The sequence below is a fragment of the Eutrema salsugineum genome, unplaced genomic scaffold (genome assembly GCF_000478725.1).
Source record: "Eutrema salsugineum unplaced genomic scaffold, Eutsalg1_0 scaffold_13, whole genome shotgun sequence".
NCBI classification, from domain to species: Eukaryota; Viridiplantae; Streptophyta; class Magnoliopsida; order Brassicales; family Brassicaceae; genus Eutrema; species Eutrema salsugineum.
In genome coordinates this window covers 8,095,547-8,115,678 of record NW_006256885.1, presented here as the reverse complement: position 1 = coordinate 8,115,678, position 20,132 = coordinate 8,095,547, and the positions used below count along the sequence as shown (strand labels likewise).

The window sequence follows — 20,132 nt, the reverse complement described above, 5'->3', positions numbered from 1 at the left end:
ATTGTATAGTTTAGATAACTTTTTCTGATTTGGTGCTGATAACAAACACGCAAACTACGATCATTTTTGTTACAAACGTAAATTCTTTTGCGTTTATCATTTTTTTTTATCTTTTTGTGGAAATATTGAAAAATTCAGTTCTCATATATAATACAAGAAAAACATTAGAATTTCACTAACTTTAATGAAGGTCCATCTGGTTGATGAGTTTTAGTTCATAAGTTTTTATTTACAGAAATTTTGGGGATTAACAGTTTCCTTTTTTTTTTGACATCACTAGGGGGGAGGGGGGGGGGGCTTAAAGCTTTTGTTTCAATTCATTTTTTTTTATTAAAAAAAATTAGAATCCAATTTGAAATATTGCATCAAAACTGGGATTTTGATTACTTGATGCTCTTTTTTTTTAATAATTTAATTCTATTTCCACTATGGTTTTTACCATGCAGGGAATATTTTTAAAAATTCATATCAGTTTGTTTCTTGGGTTGTTTGACTATTGAAGGTTGGAAATGGTGGTAATAGACCATTAGACTAAAAGATGAAAAACAAATAATACGAATATATTAATGATGTAGATATAATAACATACTAATATATATTTTCTTTTTGTCCTTTTTAGATTTTCCATTTCCACTTATAGCACAGTACGTCAGTACGTACTCCCTTTGGTCGTGAGAAGGTGAACGTACAATAGCTTATGACTTGGCATTTATTACCAAAGACTAGTTCCATGCCTAAGAAAAAGTTTAAATCCAAAAATCCGCATAATTTATACTAATTAGTAGTATTCGAGTGAATATGGCGACGATGATAAAATTTTATCAGTACAAATATATAAATATAATAGATTTATTTATTAAGTTGTTTGATGCAGATACAAAAACATGAATTGTAAATTTGTTTGTAGATTTACAATTGTTTACAATGTATTTTTGGATTGAGGAGCTGCTGGCGGACGTTTACATCTAGTCTCAACTTCACATCCTGGTGTGTATGGATTCGGCTGTTCTTTGGGTCTACATGTGGCAGGATATTTAGGACTACACGGTTGATTATCACGTCCTATTACTGGATATCCAATGTTATATCCAGATGCTATGTATACGTTCTTGTTGCTGATAAATACACATGTTATCAATATGGCCACGAGAATAAATTTACTTGTTCCTCTCAAACTCCTCATGATTTGCACCCAAAAATGAGTATTTGTAAAGAGAATATTGCTAACAGTACTGTTTGTGTTTACTGGTCTAAATTAAAGAGGGGTTTTATAGTGAGTATAAATTTCATAAAAAATTATGGATACATATTAGCTGTAAATATTACATTTAGTGATAATTTTGCTGAATAATTTGGAAAAGGAATCCTGAGGAATTTAGTTTTTCTCAATCTATAGATGCATTGTGTCATGAAACTTCTTGGTTTGGTAAAAAATACTGAGGTTGTCTATACTGCACAAATCAAAATTTATTTTTTTCTCTTAAAAAGAATTACAACAGGATATGGAATTCTATTGTACACCAAGTATTTACTTCTACAGATATTAGATTCGGTGACATAATTTTCCAATAAGTGGAAATGAAATGGTGGCAATTCAAAAAAAAAAAAAAAAAAATGGTGGCAATTCATATATCTGACCTATTTAAATGGTCGGAGTTTTGTACCAATTATGGCGATGAATAGTAAATAGTAGTATTGTGACTTCCTGCTTACGTGGATAAAAGAGGGACCCACACATAAATAGATTTCTTCATATGTTTAAAAGCTTTTAGCCGATTTCATCAAAAAATCGTTTTTTTTTGTTAATATATTTTTCATCTTCCGTTCAACGTTTCCGTCCTCTTCCCTGCCCCCTTCCAAATTAAACCCTTTTCTCTCTCTTGTCCGAATCAAATCCGGTCGCTGGGAAAGGGAAGCTTTGGGCGATTGTCGACGGGTAGCGGAGGAATAAAACCCTAATTTTGAAATCGTTGATCTCCCAAGTTGCTGAATCGGGCAGTGGCGATCTTGTCTGTTTGTCCGCGATGGCGGAATTAGGGCAACAGACGGTGGAGTTCTCCGCTCTGGTTGGTCGAGCCGCAGAGGAATCGTTCCTTTCTCTCAAGGAACTCGTTGAAAAGAATAAGTCGACGGAGCTTTCTGATACTGATAAGAAGGTTAGCCTCCTTAAGTATGTCGTTAAGACTCAGCAACGGATGCTCCGGCTCAATGCGCTCGCCAAATGGTGCAAACAGGTTTGTCTTTCTCCCTTTCTACAAGCTCTTAACGTTGTTGGGTTTGTGGGCTGAAACGAAAGTTCCAAGCTTTCTTGAATTGGAATCAGACATGGCGCAAGATTACGGTATTGTTTGTCCGTTGCAAGATCTATGAGTTTTGAAGTCGTGTCTTGGGATGATTTACAGACTGGGAATGAAATTGAAACCTACTTCTGTGTGACTTTGATGTTGTTTTCTGGTTTGCGGCACATTACTTGTCTGGTTATACCTTATATGTGCGTCTCATTGCAACTGTATAAAAGCTATGCCTTTTGAATCTGGCATATTAAGCTTAAGTGTTCGCTAAATTTTCAGCTTTTCTTACTTTTCGGAACAGCTAAAAAGAAAATCAAACTTAAGAGTTCGGCTTATGTAGATATATAGTGTTACTTTTGTTTTAGACTGGATACAGAGTGTAGAAAAAGCTGAGCACTTTGCTTTGGTTGAGTTCTGTTTCTCTGTAATCACTATCAGTGGACTGTTTAGCATACGGATTGGTACGTTAAAGCAGGTCATTTGTTATCATTGGCGCTTCTTGTTAGAATCGTAATTTATTGTAGTCCCTACTTCTTACTATATTTGTGCTAGTGAGTGTCGAAATGGAACTTAACATTCCAAGTAGACTTATCACGAGGTTCAGACATCTCTGCATATTTGGAGAAAATTTGACTGTAGTGTTTTTGTGAAATTCCCAGGTAGCTACTTTAGATGATTGCTTAGGTTTATTATCTTTACAAAGTAGTCGGAAATTTATTAAGCCGCTTATTCACCTTTGCCTTTACCTCCTTCGCTGCAGGTTCCTCTTATAAATTACTGTCAGGACCTCGGGAGCACATTATCAGCTCATGATATATGCTTCACCCAAGCTGCGGATTCACTGTTTTTTATGCATGAAGGTCTACAGCAAGCTCGGGCTCCTGTCTATGACGTTCCCTCTGCTGTTGAGGTTTTGCTGACAGGTTCTTATCAGCGCCTGCCAAAGTGCCTAGATGATGTGGGGATGCAGAGCTCATTGGATGAGCATCAACAAAAACCAGCACTAAGGAAGCTGGAGGTACTTGTACGTTCCAAACTACTTGAAATCACACTTCCAAAAGAAATTACAGAGGTGAAAATTTCCAAAGGTACAGTTACCTTATCCGTCGACGGGGAATTTAAGGTTCTTGTTACTCTTGGTTACCGAGGACACCTATCCATGTGGAGGATATTACATTTGGATCTGCTTGTTGGTGAAAGAAGTGGCCCAATTAAACTCGAAATGACTAGACGGCATATCCTTGGAGATGATTTAGAGCGTCGAATGTCCGTGGCAGAAAATCCATTCACAATACTATACGCGGTGCTCCATGAGTTTTGCGTTGCCATTGTCATGGACACAGTCATAAGGCAGGTCCGAGCTCTTCTTCAGGGGAGATGGAAAGATGCAATTCGGTTTGATTTAATTTCGGACACTGGCACCACACCAGTAAACCAAGAAGGAGAGGCAGATTCTGTTAGTCTTCGAACCCCAGGAGTGAAACTTATCTACTGGTCAGACTCTGATAAAAATTCTGGTCCATTCATTAAAATTGAACCAGGGTCAGATCTCCAGATAAAGTGTTTACACAGCACATTTGTAGTTGACCCACTTACTGGCAAGGAAGCTGAATTTTCTCTCGATCAGAGCTGCATTGACGTGGAGAAGCTTCTGCTTAAAGCTATATGCTGTAACAGATATACCCGTCTTCTTGAAATTCAGAAAGAGCTTTTGAGGAATGCTCGTATATGTCGAGCTCCTAGTGATGTCATCCTTCAGGCCTTCCTGGATGAGCCTGGTATTGAGGTAAAAAGAGAAGTTGTTTTTTCCTTAATCTTGGGTATTTTTGTTCCTTGAAATTTTTAGGAGTTTTTTCCCAGGTTAGATTACTTGAATGTCAATAGTCTGATGACACGTATCTCGTTTGCTTACCACTGTGTCCAGACAAATCCCCTGCTAGTTTTTCGGTGGCTTCATGCTAGAGAACATGAGATTAAGCATTAACTAGAAGTTTAAATTTCAGAGATGGTGGAACCTAGGTTTTGATTATCTAGTTGTTTTGACACAGTTCTAGTTGTCAAGAGTAGTAAATTTTCTGCAGTGTACTTGTCATATGGCCTAGCTTCTTTTAGCTGGGGAGCTAGTATAGCTCAGGCTATCTTTCTCTTGCTATTGGTGATGTCAATATTTAAGTGAATTTAATTGGGTCATTCTTCTTTACCCCTTCTTTTAGGGAGGTAACATGGTAGATTCTAAGGAACATGCAGGGCCAGAGGTCTTACGTGTCCGAGCGTATGGATCTTCATTTTTCACACTGGGGATCAATATAAGGTATAAATTTTGCATTTATCTATATCGAGAAATCTTATTTTAGCCTGGCAGTTCTCATTATATATCAATGATTGCAGGACTGGTCGGTTTCTTCTTCAGTCATCCAAGAGTATCTTGATCCCCTCCATCTTGGACGAATTTGAAGATGCGTTAAATCAAGGAAGTATATCTGCAGTTGATGCCTTTATCAGCTTGAGAAGCAAAAGCATTTTGCATTTTTTTGCCACCATTGGCAAATTTTTGGGTCTCGAGGTAGTGATTTCTTTTGCTTCAACTAGCTGTTCAAATTCAATTTTTGAGTTGGAAGTGTTGACTTTTGTGTTTGATGCAGGTCTACGAACATGGTTTTGGTGTAAACAAAGTCCCCAAAAACCTCTCGGATGGGTCAAGCATTCTGACTTTGGGATTCCCTGACTGTGAAAGCTCTCACCTCTTGCTCATGGAACTCGAAAAGGACTTCACGCCATTGTTTAAATTAGTGGAAACTCAAATGGATGGTTCGGGAAAGCCTCAGTCTTTCAATGATCTGAGCAATGTTTTACGAGTTAAGAAAATTGATATTGGGCAGATACGGATTCTCGAAGATGATCTTAACTTGATTACATCCGATGTGGTTAGATTTGTATCTTCATTCTCAGATGCTGAGAGCTTAAATCAAGCATCTGGACACCGTCATCCAGGATTAATTGACGAATCTTTGGCAGAAATGAATGGAAGCCAATTGAGTTTCTCTAGTATTGTAGATGAAGTGTTTGGACTTCAAAAAGGGACATCCGCTCTTGTTTCAAGTGATGGGCATGATTCAATTCCTAAGAATCTTCCTGCTGTTAATGGCCTCGGAGAAGTTCCATTGTTGACTAGCTATCAACCAGATTCTTTGTATAATCTGCAGGGCCCTTTACAATCTAGCTCTCTTAATTTGTTATCAGCTCCCCCTCGGAAGAGTTCAGTTATGAAGAAGATAGCTATTTCTAACTCTAACCCGGAGTTATCCATGATATTGTCTCCATCCCTATCAGCTGGGAACGGAGTCTCTGAGCCAGGCAGTAGAATGGTCACTAAATCTTCGTTGTCACCTCCTCCCGTATGTAAGAACATTTCCATAGCCTTTTATTACCTTCATAGAATTATTTCTCAATATTGGAATACCTAATTTCCTTTATTTGCAGCACAAACAGCTGATCTTGCAACTACGTCTGATGGTCCTTTGTTGAGAAAAGACCAGAAGTCTCGGAAACGTTCAGCTTCAGATTTGTTACGATTGATCCCATCTCTCCAGGGAGTAGAAGGTGTAGCTAATCCCAATAAGAGATGTAAAACCTCCTCTGAATTGGTGCAAAGTGAATTAGTTAAGAGTTGGAGCCCTGCATCACAGACCCTATCCGCTTCCGTGGCAACATCAACAAAAACGATTGGATGCAGCTATGGGAATCTCATAGCTGAAGCAAACAAAGGAAACGCACCTTCAAGCGTTTTTGTGTATGCTCTTCTCCATGTGGTCAGGCATTCTTCGTTGTCCATAAAGCATGCCAAACTAACTAGTCAGATGGAGGCATTGGATATTCAATATGTTGAGGAAATGGGACTAAGAGATGCATTTTCAGATATATGGTTCCGGCTTCCATTTGCTCAGAATGATTCATGGCAACATATATGCTTGCAGCTTGGTAGACCTGGAAGCATGTGTTGGGATGTGAAAATAAATGACCAACACTTTAGGGATCTCTGGGAACTTCAAAAGGGAAGTAAAAACACACCTTGGGGATCTGGAGTTCACATTGCGAATTCGTCTGATGTTGATTCCCATATCCGCTATGACCCGGAAGGTGTTGTTCTGAGCTATCAATCCGTGGAAGCCGATAGTATAAAGAAGCTTGTGGCCGACATACAGAGGCTTTCAAATGCTAGAATGTTCTCCCTTGGTATGCGGAAACTACTTGGCATAAAGCCAGATGAAAAACAAGAAGATTGCAGTGCTAATCCCACTATTAAAGGACCTGCTGGAGGGAAAGGCAGTGGTGAGCCAGTTGATAGATGGAGGGCTTTCAAGATTGAGGCAGTAGGATTAACAAGCCTGTGGTTTAGCTTTGGTTCAGGCATTTTGGCACGTTTTGTTGTCGAGTGGGAATCAGGTAAAGATGGATGCACCATGCATGTTTCTCCTGACCAACACTGGCCACATACTAAGGTGAGTTGTTTGCACAACTTAACGATCGATGATGCAAATTAATTTTATTCTTAAAGAGTAATGAATATATGCATTTCCTCATTGTGGGTTATTCTTGTACAGTTCTTGGAGGATTTTATAAATGGAGCAGAGGTAGAATCTCTTCTGGATTGCATTCGCCTCACTGCTGGGCCTTTGACTGCATTAGCTGCCGCTACTCGCCCTGCCCGAGCTAGTACTGCCACTGGCGTGCCTGTCGTACCTGCTACAGCGACTTCGAGACAATCAAATCAGATACAACAAACTCAGGGAATCATTTCCCCTTCAACTTTAGCAGCTCCTAATGCGGTTGGCCAGTCTGCCTCAGGAACTTCAGGAACTACTATTGCTTCTCCTGCTCCAAGCCCTCTCGGTGGAAGTTTCCATGGAGTTGCAATGCTTGCAGCTGCAGGGAGAAGCGGACCTGGAATCGTTCCCAGCTCTCTCTTGCCCATTGATGTTTCTGTAGTACTCCGTGGACCCTATTGGATAAGGATCATATACCGTAAACGATTTGCAGTGGACATGAGATGCTTTGCTGGAGATCAAGTCTGGTTGCAACCAGCAACTCCACCTAAGGGTGGTGCTTCTATTGGAGGCTCCTTGCCATGTCCCCAATTCCGACCTTTCATCATGGAGCATGTTGCTCAAGAATTGAACGGTTTAGAACCGAATTTGACAAGTCAAGGAGCAACAAATCCAAACAGTGTAAACCCAACTGGCAGCGGTGGGAGCAGAGTTAACTTTTCCCCCTCTAGTGCAATGTCAAGAGCCGCGATGAATCGTGTAGGCAGTGTTGCTTCAGGATCTTTAGTCGGTGGCTCAGGATTGTCTGTACGTAGACCACCAGGCACTGCTGTGCCAGCACATGTTAGAGGCGAATTAAACACAGCTATCATCGGTTTAGGTGATGATGGTGGCTATGGTGGAGGATGGGTTCCTCTTGTGGCTCTTAAAAAGGTTTTGCGTGGTATCCTTAAATATCTTGGAGTACTGTGGCTATTTGCTCAGTTACCAGATCTCTTAAGAGAGATCTTAGGTTCAATCTTGAAGGAGAATGAAGGAGCTCTTTTGAACTTAGACCAAGAACAACCAGCCTTACGCTTCTTTGTTGGGTAAGCCAAACAAAGAACTTAGGCGAATCGTTTTGTGTGTTTATACATTAATCTGAAACGCTAATCGTAGTTGTCTTTTTGTTTGTTTTCTTTTTGTAGTGGCTATGTATTTGCGGTGAGTGTCCATAGAGTTCAGCTTCTTCTTCAAGTCCTTAGCGTAAGGCGATTCCATCACCAGCAGCAGCAACAGCAGCAAAACGGATCCTCTGCTGCTGCTCTAGAGGATCTAACCCAATCCGAGATTGGAGAAATCTGCGACTATTTCAGCCGCCGTGTTGCATCAGAGCCATACGATGCTTCAAGAGTTGCCTCGTTCATAACACTCCTCACATTACCCATATCGGTCTTAAGAGAGTTTCTAAAACTGATAGCTTGGAAAAAAGGATTATCGCAATCACAACAAGCTGGAGAGATTGCTCCTGCACAGAGACCTCGAATTGAGCTATGTCTAGAGAATCATTCCGGTACTGATGTAGACCACAGTTGTGCAGCTAAAAGCAATATACATTACGACCGGCCTAACAATACTGTCGACTTTGCGCTGACCGTCGTTCTTGATCCTGCGCACATACCTCACATAAACGCAGCTGGAGGAGCGGCGTGGTTGCCTTACTGTGTATCGGTTAGGTTAAGGTATACGTTTGGCGAAAACCCTAGTGTGACGTTTCTTGGAATGGAAGGAAGCCATGGAGGTCGAGCTTGTTGGCAACGTGTTGACGATTGGGAGAAGTGTAAACAGAGAGTGAGTCGTACAGTGGAAGTCAACGGTTCTGCTGCAGGAGATTTGACTCAAGGCAAACTCAAATTGGTTGCAGACAGTGTCCAGAGAACATTACATCTTTGTCTTCAAGGTCTGAGAGAAGGTAATAACAACACTCTTCAAAAGGAATTTACCATATAGAGAGAGGTAAAAATCTTTTGTCAGTTTTGGAATTCGTTATATCTTAATGTGTACATACATAGTATAATGCTGATTTGGGCTCTTTCTTTTCTATCGTGACTTAGAAACGTGTTGTAGCATTTTTGTGTTTCCCAGTATAAAATTAGAGGTTTCGCCTCTATTTCTTTTACCTATCAACGACAACATTGACAGGTTCAGAAATAATAACTAAGTATTATTGGTTGTGAAATTTAGTTAAATTTAGACAAAATTCTTGCATTTTGATTACAAGATTGAATGAATCAAGAGGAGAACTTTCTAACTAAAATGGATAATATCTGTGGGACTTGATGGATATCGAAATGATTCAAAAAAGTATCTCATTCAAGTTAAAACGGCTAATTGATCTCTGTTCTTAACAAGTCCAAAACATTCAACTTGGAATTCATTTCATCACACAGATGGTGCAATATTCCTTTTATCTCAAGCCATCTTGGATGGTTCTGCTTCTCTGAAGCCACAAAGCTATGAATTCCATCTACTCCTACTACACTACTGTATCCTGCAACCTTTTTTACTCCATGAATCTCCATTGCTTCTCTCGTCTTGTCTGAATAACCGAACCTTCCCGCGGTTGCATATACATTGGACAGCAAAACGTATCCGCCTTCTTTTTCAGGTTCCAACTTGAGCAATTCCTTTAAAGCCATCTCTGCGGTTTCAATATATTCTCCTCCCCGACAAGCGCTTAAGATTGATCCCCACATCGACTGACTTGGTCTCATTGGCATCTTCTTTTGCACCAAGTCTTTTGCTTCTTCTACTCTCCCTGCCCTACACAACAGATCAACAAGGCTTCCGTAATGCTCGGTTTCAGGGTCAAAGCCGAATTTCAACTTCATGTGGTTGAAAATGTGTAGCCCTTCCTCCACGAGGCCGCTATGACTGCAAGCTGTTAGGACAGCGAGCAGAGTGACCTTGTTTGGCGTCACGCCTTCTTCTTGCATTTCTTCGAATAGTTGCAGAGCTTGCTTGCCATTTCCATGGAAGGCAGACCCAGTTATCATTGTCGTCCATAGAGTGACGTCTTTTTCAGGAACTGTCTTGAAAACCACGAAAGCCCGCTCGATGGCACCACATTTGCAGTACATATCTATAAGTGCAGAACCCAAAAAGGCGTCAATTTTCAATCGCAGGCGGATCATTAATCCGTGTACCCATCTTCCTTGGTCTAGTTCACCGTTGTTTGCTGCACCGCTTATCAAACTTACCACAGTGACACGGTCTGGAATGACCTTCTCCACTATCAACATCTCAGAGAACAACTCTCTAACGGCTCTTTGGTCACATCCCTTCTTCGAGTAACCAAAAAGCAGAGAATTCCAAGAAACAAGATCCCTTTTAGGCATCTGATAAAAAACATCCTGAGCAGCTTCCATGTCCCCAAGCCTAACGAACCCACCCACCATTGTGTTCCAAGAACGCATGTCCTTCTTCTTCATCATATCAAAAGCTCTTTTTACAAGACCAGGTTCTTTGCATTTGAAGTACATGTCTAAAAGAGCATTGCTCAGGATCAAATTAGAGGAAGAACCAGGTTTCCTCCTCTCAATCCAACCATGAACTCCTTTCCCAAGCCTAATATCTGATAACTGACCACAACAAACTAGAAGACCCAACACTGCGTACTCATCAGGTTCAATACCATCACCAACCATTTTATAGTACAGTTCCAGTGCTTCTAAACTAAACCCCTTCCTGGCATAACCAGCAATCATGGTGTTGAAAGAGCTGACATCTGGTTCAGTCATTGTATCAAACACCTTCTCTGCAAAACCCAAACTTCCCAGCTCCATATACACCATAACGAGAGAATTCCACAGGTAATTCCCCAAAGAGAGGCACCCAAATACAATGATATGGCAATGGATTTGCTTCACTTCCGACAGTAAAATCGATGCTTTCATCAGGTGGAGAAACGTTTGCCTGTCCGGAGAAACACTCTGCCTAATCATAGAACTATACAGAGCAAAGCAATCCTTCTTCGAGCATGAAAGAGCAGAAATCATTGTGTTGTAGACGAAAACGTTGGGGTTTGGGGTGAAATTAAGAAACAGAAGCTTCGCCATGTCGATGTTCTGTGGATATGTGACGGCTGAGAAAAAGATTAGACGGCTCATGGGAAATGTATCGCCTATGAGATTGACACGCATGATCTTTGCCAAACTCTGCTTGAATTGATTCCTTGAACTGCATTTCTCGAGCAGAACAAGAGATGGGTGATTAAGCTCAAGGGAATGGAGAGGATCCCATGTTGTCTTGCTCCCAGATTCTGTGGCAAACAACCGAATTCCTCGACGCAAGAACATAGAGCAGAAACAAAAGCAAAAGCTCTTGTCTTTAATCGGAAATATTTGTTTGTCTAAATCTCCAAGTCAGATACATAAGAAGAAGCTGATCCCACCAATCTACCAGGCTTCACAAACACAAACCAGAAAGCATGAAGATCAGAATTGTTCTACATTTGTTCAAGTAGATACACTCTGATCACTGAAGAACAAACAGAAATTGCATAACAAGGATAATGTAATTCCTCACCCTGGAAGCTGATTGTTGGGTCCTCGAAGATGCAATCATCCGAGTAAACTGCACAAGTGAAGATTCCTGGTACCATTTAAAGGAATGAGTTTTGTGTCTGAGCTTAGTTTGTGAATGGGAAAGCTTAATAGTTATTATGATCTTTAGAAAACGCAAGTAGATTGAGTTGAGTAACAAGCAGTTTCCAAATCTAAATACGTGATGAAGATCAGAGAGTCAAATAACTTGTGACGAAATAGGCATTCCCATAATCTAAACAATGCCCGTAATCATCCCCAGAAGATAAAAATAAAACAAATAATCAATTGATTATTATAACTTTATTTTTTTGGTTAGTGGTTTGTATACTTTACGAACATCTGTTGACTTGATTGCAAAAATTAATCCAATGACTAAATTTTTAATATGTTGTAACTACTATGTTGAAAATGTGGAGTTTACTATGTAAGATACTAGTTAATTTCATGTAGAATACAAATATTTTGAGAGACAAATACAATGATAAAATATCTAGAGTTATAATAAAAAAAAACATTCCAAGTTAAAATCTAATTTTCATAAATGAACAATGTGAAATCTATATTCTCGTTCATTTGTAATAAAATTCTATAAGATAAAGTTGATTGGTATAAGTAAAATATCTGGAATAGAAAAAAATAAAAATTTCTTTGACCAAAGCAGAATAATAACAGGTCAAACATATAGAAAAAAAAGAAAAGTAAAACGACAACTCATAACAAACAAAACGCAAACGATGTAAACTGATGTTAATAATATATAGAGCTAGCAACATGTCTACTATTTGCTCAAAATAAGCGCCAAAACGACAATCTCATATAACGTAAAACGCAGTCTACTCGCTCACTTTAAAATTTTGGCCAAAAATGAGCAAAATCGATGGACAACCCACGAATTAGGCCTAACGCGCGCAACGCGCACCAGGTGCGAGTGGGTATGGAATAGGTCTTTTTCATGCGCGTGGCGTCACGCTCTCTGAATTTTGACTGGGATTTTCACTTTTTTTTCTTTTTTTTTTATTCGTCCACTTCATTACCCCCAAGACTTTTGATTAAATCCTGGAAAAAAAAAGGCACTTCATATTTTCGAAAGAGGTGTAAGAAACAAATACAGAACAACGACAACAAAGCCAATGAAGGAAGAAACGAATAGCATCAAAAATCGATTTCAACGTTTATATAAAAGCCTGAGCTTTCATTCAAACTTTTCCTCTCGGGAAAATCGGTGGCAAGTGAAGTAAATAGATCCGAACCCATGGTGAAACTCGGGAGTTTCTGGGTTATCATCATCCTCTTATCAATCCAATTCAAGGGTTCGTTTGGATCCGAATCAACTAAGGAAGCTTACGTCACACTTTTGTACGGAGATGAGTTCTTATTGGGAGTTAGAGTATTGGGTAAATCGATTCGAGACACCGGATCATCTAACAAGGATATGGTCGTTTTGGTCTCTGATGGTGTTTCCGACTACTCTAAGTTGCTGCTTAAGGTATGCTTTTTCTTGTGGATTCTCATTTCTACAACCTTAATATTCCTGGAAAGGTCTTAAGAAAGAAAAAGGCTTTCATTTCCGCTGTAGATTATAATAAAGTGATTCTGATTTTTGAGTCGTTACTTATCATTCCTTATCATTTGAGCTGAATCTGTTTCATTGCGATGCTTGCTTGTGTTGTATTAAAGGATAGATTTTGATTATGCAGGCCGATGGATGGAGAGTAGAAAATATTACTTTGCTAGCAAATCCAAACCAAGTTCATCCCAAGAGATTCTGGGGTGTCTATACAAAGCTTAAAATTTTTAACATGACTGATTACAAGAAAGGTAAGTGTTAATTAGTGTTTCTTTTTTTGCAATCCTAGAGCTTTTTCTCATGTTTTATGCTTATGCCACCAATGCGGTAATCGTCGTTCTTATATTCGTCATTGGTAGTCCTTTCCAAGATTTATGTCTGTAACCACTGAATACATTTTAACATTGATGATTCAATCTTACAGTTTCCATTCATCTGTTGTCTCGTCTGATCATTTGAGTGACTTTACATTTTTATTCTATATATTTTCTTTGATTGAATTGAACAGGTTTCAGCTTTAAGTATGGGGAACCATCATGAATATGAAATGGCCAGTAAAGTCGTAAAGGTTCGTTTTGATCTCTAGTTTCCAATACGTTCCTTATGTCCGCCATGTCTGTGTTCTCTCTCTAGCCTTTAATAGTTTTCTTTCACATTCCCTTTTCAATTTGTTCAAGCATTTTCCCTCTAATCTCATCTTATTCCTCCACAGATTTATGACTTAGCGTACGAGAAGGCAAAGGGAATGCTCCTTAAAAATCGCCGTGTCCTTGAGAAAATCACTGAGGAGCTACTCGAATTTGAGATCTTGACTCAAAAGGTAAAATCTTCACGATGTTGGGACCATTGTGCAACTGAATACTAGACTGAAGGATGTTGCAGAAAAAAAGAATCTTATCATTTTGGTTTCCTCGTTTGGTTTGCAGGATTTAGAAAGACTTGTTCATGAGAATGGCGGGATTCGGGAAAAGGAACCTTTCTTTCTCTCTGGAACCAGTTACAACGAGGCAAGTATTACAACCATCAATCCATATCATTATTCGAAAAAGCAAAAAACTTAACCTGAATTAAAAAGTTGAAAAGCTTGAACCATTTCTATAGGTCAGTCACATTGCCTTAATTAGAAATGGAATGGCATGTGTTTAAAAACTTGTATCTTTATTTTGTGTGGTTTTCTCCTGTTGCAGCCATTGTCAAGGAGCTTCCTTGATGCTGGAGATTCGCCGGAATCTGTACCTCTGAGTGCACCAACCTAAAAAAAGCCATGAAATATGATTCCATACGTTGATGATAGAGTTTCTTGCAGATGCAGGAGTGAAATTTCTTGCTGATTGCAAATTTTGTTCTTGTGTTCACCAGATGAGATTAGTTTAGTTTGCCAAGTTTGAGACTAGAGATTCATATATACATCTTGTCAACTATAAAACAACTGAAAGTTTCCTTGTCCTATTATTCGACTATATGTCTGTGATTCTTACTGTTTGTTTATAATAATAAAGTTATCCGTGGTGATTTCATTTTATCAGTGCTTCCACTAATTTTATGTAAACACTATGTATAAACGTCATGCAACAGAATGCAAGTTTTCATTGCAAGTTTGTTGTTGAATAAGTGATCGTATCAAAAGGAGAGAGTCCATGTACTTGAGGTTTTGAAGGATTTTTGAATTGATGTAAGAGTAATCCTTTTTCTTCTCGTGTCTGTGAGGTGAGACTCTGCAACTAATGCTAAAAAATGATTTTTTTTGAAGGCTCATTGTTTCAGGCATTTTGTGAGCACTACTTTGTAACCTCTAGCTTCCCCCACAAACGCCAAACCAATCACCAAGACTTGGACTTTTAGTGTGTTCTGAAGTAAATCACCAAGACTTGGACTTTTAGTCTGATTTTAGTGCCGAAAAAAGTAAAACAAGGACGTATGATTCAACTGTTGTACCTTTCCGGGAGTAATCAATCCTTTGTCTTCTGCATCTTTAATCATACCATAAGCAAATTCTTTCAACCGGAAGATCATTCAACCAAAGAAAACCAACAGCTTTCTAGCTCAGGATACAACGAGGAACAAATATGTCTTTGGAGCAATTTATACAAAATACTGTTCAGTTCAGTTTATACAAAATTCTTAACGATTCAAATCATCATCCTCCGACTTGGAAATGGTGTCCATGGCTGTTTCGGCTGATACGTGAATATTTTCTTCATCAGAAACAAGAGTGTTCTTGTAGGCGTAGAGCAAAACGGAAACAACCGATTTAGAAATAAAAACAGGTCAAACACAGAATAAAAATTTAAAAAAAAAAGTCAAAACGACAACTCATAACAAACAAAACGCAAACGATATAAAATGATGTTAATCATCTATAAAATGTTAAATTATATTTAAAAAAAAACTGTATTCGTTACATAATCTTTTTATAAGAAAGATGAGTAAGAATTATAGTCGCTAAACTTAAAACCCGGCACTAATAATAAGCATTTCTGAAGGTCCTTATGCTCTGGTTTTAAGTTTAGCGACTATAATTCTTACTCTTCTTTCTTATAAAAAGATTATGTAACGAATATAGTTTTTTTTTGGAATATAATTTAACATTTTTTAGAGCTAGCAACATGTCTACTATTTGCTCAAAATAAACACCAAAACGACAATCTCATATAATGTAAAACGCAGCCTACTCGCTCACTTTTAAATTTTGGCTAAAAATGAGCAAAATTGATGGACTAACCCACGAATTAGGCCTAACGCGCGCAACGCGCACCAAGTGCGAGTGGGATATAAGTATGAGTAATACAACCACATCTCGCTTGGTTTAATTCGGTTATATGAGTAATGGTATGGTTCAAGCCAATTTGGTTCGATTAAAATATCCTCACGTGATATCCACGTGATCATCGATTTAATAAGTACGAAATATTATAATTTCTGTGTATTTTCAAATCACTTTATCCATTCACCAGTAAAAAAATTCTCAAAGTTTAGAGAATTTAACCACTGATCTTATACCAGCATCACTACTTTCTCTATGATCTTATCGTTCGTTAATCGCATGTATGGATCTCCTGGCGTTAAAACGCACCTGTAAAAACAGAGCTCATGTTCAAGAAACCGAGAGACCTGGCGTTAATCCATAATCATCATAATTCCATAACATAAGATTCTTAAGAAAGGAACCTGGCAAAAATTGTTTCGTGTTTGAACATTTTTTTCAGGCGAAACAATATTTTAATACAAAAGAGAAAACTTCTTCACAAGGAAAGATTGATTCTTGAGCCATTTTGTTTAGATGATATTTATGAGCTTCAGGAAAAAGGCATCTATATTATTACATTTCTAGTTTTCTTAGTCAATTACAGTCTTTAGTGTTTCTCATATGAAGAAATGGAGATGAAGCAACTGAAGTATGTACTGAGAAGTTTCACTTTGTATGAAGTCATTTGATCCTGGTTTATAACAGACATCAATAACGATAACATAATGTGTTGAGTATCCACTTTCACTGCTATAACCTAATGACCAAATGTCTGAGAAGATCTCTGTAAAACATTAAGCAAAGGGAAAGTTCTATGCAATTTCTTGAAAGAATACTCAGAAATCGCATCGATTCGAACCAGATCATTCGCTAACTCCATAGCTTCAGCTCTGTATCCAGCAAATCCAATCCCTTCAATAAGCATTGTATAAGTAGTTTCGTTAGGCCTACATCCATTTTCCACCATTGATTCCAATACATCGATTGCGTCCTCGATCCTATGAGCTTTACAGAATCCCAAAAGAACAATGTTGTATGTAACAACCGATGGATGAAACTCACAGCTTCTCATATCAACCAACAACTCAAAAGCTTCTTCCACCATCCCTTCTCTGCATAAACACGAGATCATCGAGTTATAAGTGATCTCATCAGGATCAATCCCGTGACTCATCATCTCTGATATCATTTGCAACCCTCTGATTTTGTCTCCGCTGCTCCACAACGCACTGAACATTGTGTTGTAAGAACTCGAGTTCGGTGAGCAACCCACTTCTCCTAGTTTCCCAAAAATCTCCAAGGCTTGATCAGCTTTCCCGTTCTTGCACAAGGTAGCTAAAACCGTGTTGTAGTTAACTATATCCGGTAAACATCCTTCCGAGATCATAGTTTCCAAGAACTCGATAGCTAAATCTAACCTACCTTCTCTACAAAACGCAGCGATCAAAGGATCGTAGCTATATGCATCAGGCGTTAAACCTTTTTCCTTCATAAGCTTAAGCAAGTTCAAAGCTTCATCGATCTTTCCATCGCGGCATAGAGTAGTAATCAGAATGCTATAAGTCACAACGTTCGGCTCACACTTCTCCGAAAACATCTTTGTCATTAGCTTCTCTCCTTCTTCCCATTTCCCTTGATTTAAAAGAGCTCGAAGCAAGATGTTGTAAGATATCACATCAGGCTCACAACCTCTCAGTTCAAGATTTCGAACCATCTCAAAGGCACGTTCCACCATTCCTTCTTTACACATTCCTCTTATGATTGTGTTGTAAGTAAACATATCCGGTTTTAACCCTCTAGACAACATCTCATCCAAAAGCTTCAACGCTTCATCAACTCCACCATCTAGCATCGTTGCTTCGATCAAAATCGTGTAAGTAATCACAGTAGGTTGGCAATTATCGGTTAAGAGCTGATCTAAAACCTTCAAAGCAAGATCGAGTTTCCCTCTACTACACAGACTACCAATCATTATGTTGTAAGTCACAGTGTCTGGAGAAAACCCTTTGCTTCTCATCCGATCGAGAACTTTCGTAGAATCTTCGATTCGATTCATCTTACAAAACCCATTAATCAACGCGTTGTAAGCGAAGACATCAGGCTGGCCGAATTTCTCGAGAATCTCCATAACCCTAACGGCTTTTGGGATGTTTCTTAGATTGAAGAAACCTTTTATGAGCTTTGTGCAGAGAATCACGTCGGGGTTGTACCCTTTACGTACCATGCTCTCGAGTAGATGTAGAGCTTCGATGTAATTCCCTGCACGGCATGCTCGATGGAATATTTTCAGCATCTGTGTATCTCTGAATCCGAGAGATTGTGAATGGGTTTGCTTTGCGTCTGTTGTGGTGGCGGCCTGAAGGTTTGCTGCTCCTGAAGATGAAAAAGGTTTGCCATTGTCGTGGTTAAGGTTTGAGTTTGAGCAGCTTAAGAAGCTTCGATTGTGAAATACTAGTCCGAGAGAATTCGAACTCGAATTGTGTTTCTGGGTTTTGGAATAGAAAGGGATAGTGAAACCAACGAGTTCAGAGGAAAGTGGCGTCATTTCTAGCTAGCTATTATCAGGGGAAACAAGTTTCATGGAAAAATGTGTGGTGGACGAAAACAGAGAGACGCAGAACGGAAGGCGAAAATGCAAATTTGGGCTATTAAAGGAACCAAATTTTAGGGAAATTCAGGGCAAACATGAAAAGACCGGAACTAAATTGCGAAGTTCATACAAGAATCGAAACGCAAAACGGTAGAGATAATGCAAAAGGAGGAAAAAGTCGGGATTTTTTTGGAGGAGAGAGGAGGGGAAAAAAAGAACAGAGCACCACCACTCGTTTTGTAGTCTCAATGCAATCCTTGATATAATTTTCTTCGATGTGTTATCGTTAATCTCTTTACCGAGCAAGACAGGATAGGATACAAGATAGAATCTCAAATGAAAAAGAAGGAAAAAATCCAATTTTTTTGCTCCGCACTTCAGTGACGTTTGTCCTGACAACAGTAAACAGAGAGTAAAAGGCATTACTTTTGAAAACGACGACGTTGGAAGGTTAATTTGATTTTTGGGCTTCCAAAAATTTGGGCTTCCGAAAATTTGGGCTTCAGTAATTTTACTAGAAGTGTACAACTAATTATGTATTGTAGATGTGTGTCCAAATTGCGTCTAACTTGTATTATTTACAGAAGGATTCTATGGACACCAACATATGCATTGATTCCAAATCCAAAACCATCTCTGTATATATCCCCATAATAACCCCTCTCTGTCGTTTTTTTTTTTTTTTAATGTTTACTAGTTAAATCCTACTCATAGATCTTATCAAATTCATAAGATATCTCTATTCTCTTCTCCATCTTAATCAAGTGTATAACCTAAGTTCGTCTACCTTTGAATTAAACATTTCTAATTTTTTCAACAGACGCTACTGACTTCATGAAAGTGACATTAACACGAGGATTACACAGCAATAAAAAGGTTCAATACGAGATTTCCGAGAGTAAAAAAAAGGAGGAATTAATTATATTACCTTCTAAATTACATGAGACCTTCTTTCCGAATCGGAAGGATCATAAGGAGTACTAATTCTTTACACAGACATATCCCCTTCTTCATGCTACAATCATTAGCAGGTGAAACTACCAGCATGACCTAGTCTCTCTCTCTCGAAGCTATTATCATATAATCTTACAAGAACAAGAAATATATAATCTGTATTAGCTTTACTTAGTTATACATGAATCTTGAGAGAGGAAGACAAGATCATGCTGGCAGCTTAACTGCTACTAGTGCACGGTATACATATACATACATAAATACAACTATGTGTTTGTATGTGAGCTTCTTGCCTCTTGCAAGTATTTAGAAAGAGAAGGGTTTAAATAGTCTGTAGAAGTTAGCCTGAGAGTGTGATTGGTGAATGAATCATTGATCATTTATTTGAACATTAGTATAATAGTATTCTATACAATTTTTTTAATGATATTTCCTTAGTTGTGTTTACATAGTCCGTCTGATGTGAATTTTTAAGTAATGATGATTTCATTAACAATTTTTGTGTTTGGTTCTTCAGAACATTAAGGTTATACAATTATTAATAATCACGTCTGTAATTTGATTCTCCATCGAATGTTTCCGTTATATAAATATATATGTAGAGAGATATATATATATAGATTATGGATTAAGGAAAAAGAGAGAAAGCTTAATTGGTCATGATTTCACATTTACATATGTTAGGTTGTTAACCAATACAACCAGTGTCATCTACTTTTGCTTTATACATTCTTTCTATTTCATTATAGATGTTTTTTTTCCAATTTTTCAAACATAGTAAAAAAGATTAAGCATTTGGGGAGTTGAAAAAGTGATGAGAACATGAACTTGTGGTCCCGTTATTAATTACAGAT

General features: G+C 38.4%; 4 protein-coding genes across 4 annotated transcripts; 2 read left to right on the top strand and 2 right to left on the bottom strand.

Moving 5' to 3' along the window:
* Positions 1 to 1,829: 1,829 nt before the first annotated feature.
* On the top strand, positions 1,830 to 8,995 carry LOC18025239 (mediator of RNA polymerase II transcription subunit 14). Its single transcript, XM_006408093.2, has 8 exons — positions 1,830 to 2,234; positions 3,052 to 4,077; positions 4,505 to 4,602; positions 4,680 to 4,854; positions 4,934 to 5,690; positions 5,772 to 6,790; positions 6,893 to 7,923; positions 8,023 to 8,995. Exons 1-8 carry the CDS (start codon positions 2,025 to 2,027, stop codon positions 8,822 to 8,824), a joined length of 5,118 nt encoding a protein of 1,705 aa, XP_006408156.1. The 5' UTR covers positions 1,830 to 2,024; the 3' UTR covers positions 8,825 to 8,995.
* Positions 8,996 to 9,201: 206 nt separating this feature from the next.
* Positions 9,202 to 11,534, bottom strand: LOC18025238 (pentatricopeptide repeat-containing protein At3g04750, mitochondrial). The gene is made up of 2 exons (XM_006408092.2): positions 11,402 to 11,534; positions 9,202 to 11,279 (listed from the first exon to the last, which is right to left on the bottom strand). Exon 2 carries the CDS (start codon positions 11,170 to 11,172, stop codon positions 9,202 to 9,204), a length of 1,971 nt encoding a protein of 656 aa, XP_006408155.1. The 5' UTR covers positions 11,173 to 11,279; positions 11,402 to 11,534.
* A 989-nt stretch (positions 11,535 to 12,523) lies between these two features.
* Positions 12,524 to 14,491, top strand: LOC18025235 (probable inactive ATP-dependent zinc metalloprotease FTSHI 5, chloroplastic). Its single transcript, XM_006408090.2, has 6 exons — positions 12,524 to 12,907; positions 13,119 to 13,239; positions 13,497 to 13,556; positions 13,701 to 13,808; positions 13,915 to 13,995; positions 14,176 to 14,491. Exons 3-6 carry the CDS (start codon positions 13,512 to 13,514, stop codon positions 14,242 to 14,244), a joined length of 303 nt encoding a protein of 100 aa, XP_006408153.1. The 5' UTR covers positions 12,524 to 12,907; positions 13,119 to 13,239; positions 13,497 to 13,511; the 3' UTR covers positions 14,245 to 14,491.
* A 1,897-nt stretch (positions 14,492 to 16,388) lies between these two features.
* On the bottom strand, positions 16,389 to 18,663 carry LOC18025236 (pentatricopeptide repeat-containing protein At3g04760, chloroplastic). Its single transcript, XM_024159733.1, has one exon. It carries the CDS (start codon positions 18,277 to 18,279, stop codon positions 16,492 to 16,494), a length of 1,788 nt encoding a protein of 595 aa, XP_024015501.1. The 5' UTR covers positions 18,280 to 18,663; the 3' UTR covers positions 16,389 to 16,491.
* Between the last annotated feature and the right edge of the window lie 1,469 nt (positions 18,664 to 20,132).

Coding starts and splice junctions, on each gene's coding strand:
- LOC18025238 (XM_006408092.2), bottom strand. CDS start 11,172: ATGTTCTTGCGTCGAGGAATTCGGTTGTTTGCCACAGAATCTGGGAGC.
- LOC18025239 (XM_006408093.2), top strand. CDS start 2,025: ATGGCGGAATTAGGGCAACAGACGGTGGAGTTCTCCGCTCTGGTTGGT. Junction 2,235..3,051: donor TCGCCAAATGGTGCAAACAG/GTTTGTCTTTCT, acceptor CCTTCGCTGCAG/GTTCCTCTTATAAATTACTG. Junction 4,855..4,933: donor GCAAATTTTTGGGTCTCGAG/GTAGTGATTTCT, acceptor TGTTTGATGCAG/GTCTACGAACATGGTTTTGG.
- LOC18025235 (XM_006408090.2), top strand. CDS start 13,512: ATGGGGAACCATCATGAATATGAAATGGCCAGTAAAGTCGTAAAG. Junction 13,809..13,914: donor TTGAGATCTTGACTCAAAAG/GTAAAATCTTCA, acceptor TTTGGTTTGCAG/GATTTAGAAAGACTTGTTCA. Junction 13,996..14,175: donor CTGGAACCAGTTACAACGAG/GCAAGTATTACA, acceptor CTCCTGTTGCAG/CCATTGTCAAGGAGCTTCCT.
- LOC18025236 (XM_024159733.1), bottom strand. CDS start 18,279: ATGACGCCACTTTCCTCTGAACTCGTTGGTTTCACTATCCCTTTCTAT.